General features: G+C 57.9%; 1 protein-coding gene across 1 annotated transcript in view; it reads right to left on the bottom strand.

The window, feature by feature from the left end:
* EMH_0032220 (uncharacterized protein) overlaps nt 1-237 on the bottom strand; it is a gene marked incomplete at both ends in the record, with an annotated part of 1,428 nt that extends 1,191 nt beyond the window's left edge. The window contains one exon of the mRNA XM_013494616.1: nt 3-237. Within this exon, the coding sequence (XP_013350070.1) occupies nt 3-237 (235 nt within the window). The remainder of the gene's footprint in view (nt 1-2) is intronic.
* Between the last annotated feature and the right edge of the window lie 41 nt (nt 238-278).

Genomic DNA, 278 nt, shown 5'->3' with positions numbered 1-278 from the left:
CTGCTGGTGCTGCTGCTGCTGCTGCTGGTCTTCTGTCTCTGCCATTAGTGCTGCTTTCTGCTGCTGCTGCTGCTGCTGCTGCTGCGGCAGCGTTGTTAAGGATAGATGCAGCAGCGCGATGAGGGCGCTTGGTGCTGCTGCAGCAGAAACAAGGGGAGCAGCAGCAGCAGCAGCAGCAGCAGCAGCAGCAAACGATCCTCCTTTCTGCTGCAGCTGCAATGAAGGAGAGAAAGACATCAATGGAGATACAGAAGGCGGGCTGCTGCACAACCGAGACC

The sequence above is a fragment of the Eimeria mitis genome, genomic scaffold, assembly GCF_000499745.2.
Source record: "Eimeria mitis Houghton genomic scaffold, Emh_scaff1223, whole genome shotgun sequence".
NCBI classification, from domain to species: Eukaryota; Apicomplexa; class Conoidasida; order Eucoccidiorida; family Eimeriidae; genus Eimeria; species Eimeria mitis.
Note: the sequence above shows the minus strand (reverse complement) of the source record. Positions and strands in the feature narration are given on the sequence as shown.